Source organism: Eurypyga helias, unplaced genomic scaffold (assembly GCF_000690775.1).
Source record: "Eurypyga helias isolate BGI_N326 unplaced genomic scaffold, ASM69077v1 scaffold39007, whole genome shotgun sequence".
Taxonomy (NCBI): domain Eukaryota; kingdom Metazoa; phylum Chordata; class Aves; order Eurypygiformes; family Eurypygidae; genus Eurypyga; species Eurypyga helias.
This window is the reverse complement of record NW_010260487.1, coordinates 1-1185: the sequence shown is the minus strand read 5'-3', so window position 1 is coordinate 1185 and position 1185 is coordinate 1. Positions and strand designations below refer to the sequence as shown.

At 62.4% G+C, this 1185-nt stretch overlaps 1 protein-coding gene across 1 annotated transcript; it reads right to left on the bottom strand.

Moving 5' to 3' along the window:
* Nucleotides 1–102: 102 nt before the first annotated feature.
* On the bottom strand, nt 103–1179 carry KIF17 (kinesin family member 17; the record flags this gene model as incomplete). The annotated part of the gene is made up of 1 exon (XM_010155053.1): nt 103–1179. A coding segment is annotated over one exon (1077 nt), but the record flags the coding sequence as incomplete, so codon positions are not given.
* Between the last annotated feature and the right edge of the window lie 6 nt (nt 1180–1185).

The window sequence follows — 1185 nt, the reverse complement described above, 5'->3', positions numbered from 1 at the left end:
CCAAACCGGTCTGGGATTCCATGACACCCTATTTGGGAGCTCACCCATCCCAGCACCCCACGAGGAGCTGGAGGCGAAGCAGCGGCGCGTGGCAACACGTACCTTGTACCTGGTGGCCAGCAGCTCCGTGGCCTCCTGCTCCTTCCGCAGATCCTCGATCATTTTCTCCTTCTCCTGCAGCAGCTTCTGCTTCTCCTCGCTGACCAGGCTGCGGTCATCCTGGATGGCGGCCTTCTCCTCTTCCAGCCTCTCCTTCTGCTCCTTCAAGTAGTTCTCCATGTTCTTCTCCAGCCCGTCCTCGTTGTCGTCCTCGCCCTCATTCTCCGTGGCGCTTTCTCCGTCCACCGCCTTCTTCCTCCGGCTGCTCCTTCTCCTCTTCTTCCCCAGCATGCCGCGTTTCTCCAGCTGGGCTTTCAGCCGGACGATCTCCTCCTGAAACTCCCGCAGCAAGGTGTCCTTGGGATCCTCGTTCACGCGGGGCTTGTTCTTGATGTTCTTGGCCCTGTTGGCGAACCTGAGGGTGGAGAGGCTCTCGTCGTAGCTGTGGGAGGCCGGGCCCAAGGTGGCCACCATGATGGTCTTGGCGTTGCCGCCGAGGGAGTCCTGCAGCAGCCGGGGCAGCTTGGAATCCCGGTACGGGATGTGCGTGCTCTTGCCATCCACGAGCGCCGAGATGACGTTGCCCAAGGCGGAGAGGGAGAGGTTGATCTTGGAGGCTTCCTTGGGGCGCTCTCCGTGGGCTCCCATCTTGCTCTGGCGCTCGCTGCCGGCCAGGTCGACCAGGTTGAGCTTGCCGACGCGGATGTGCTCCTCGCCGTCCGGCCCCGTCTCGCTGCACTCGACGGTGATGAGGAAGATGGCGTGCGAGCGGGAGCTGCGCTCGTTCATGTTGGTGCTGCCCACCGCGCGCGTCTGGCTCCCCAGGTTCATCACGTGCTCGATCTCCTTCACGTTCTTGGTGACGAAGGAGGAGAGGTCCTTGATGTACACCCCCGACTCCGGGTTCTCCTTCAGCTGCAGCTTCTTGCTCTGGTCCTTGGCCAGGAGATCCCGGATCTCCTCCTGGTAGATCTCCAGGTAGGAGGCCCTCACCAGGTACTGCTGGTTCTGCGAGCGGGAGATGTGGGTGAAGATGTGCTCGAAGGAGATGGGGATGATGCCGCGTTTCTCCGGCTCCCCCCACAC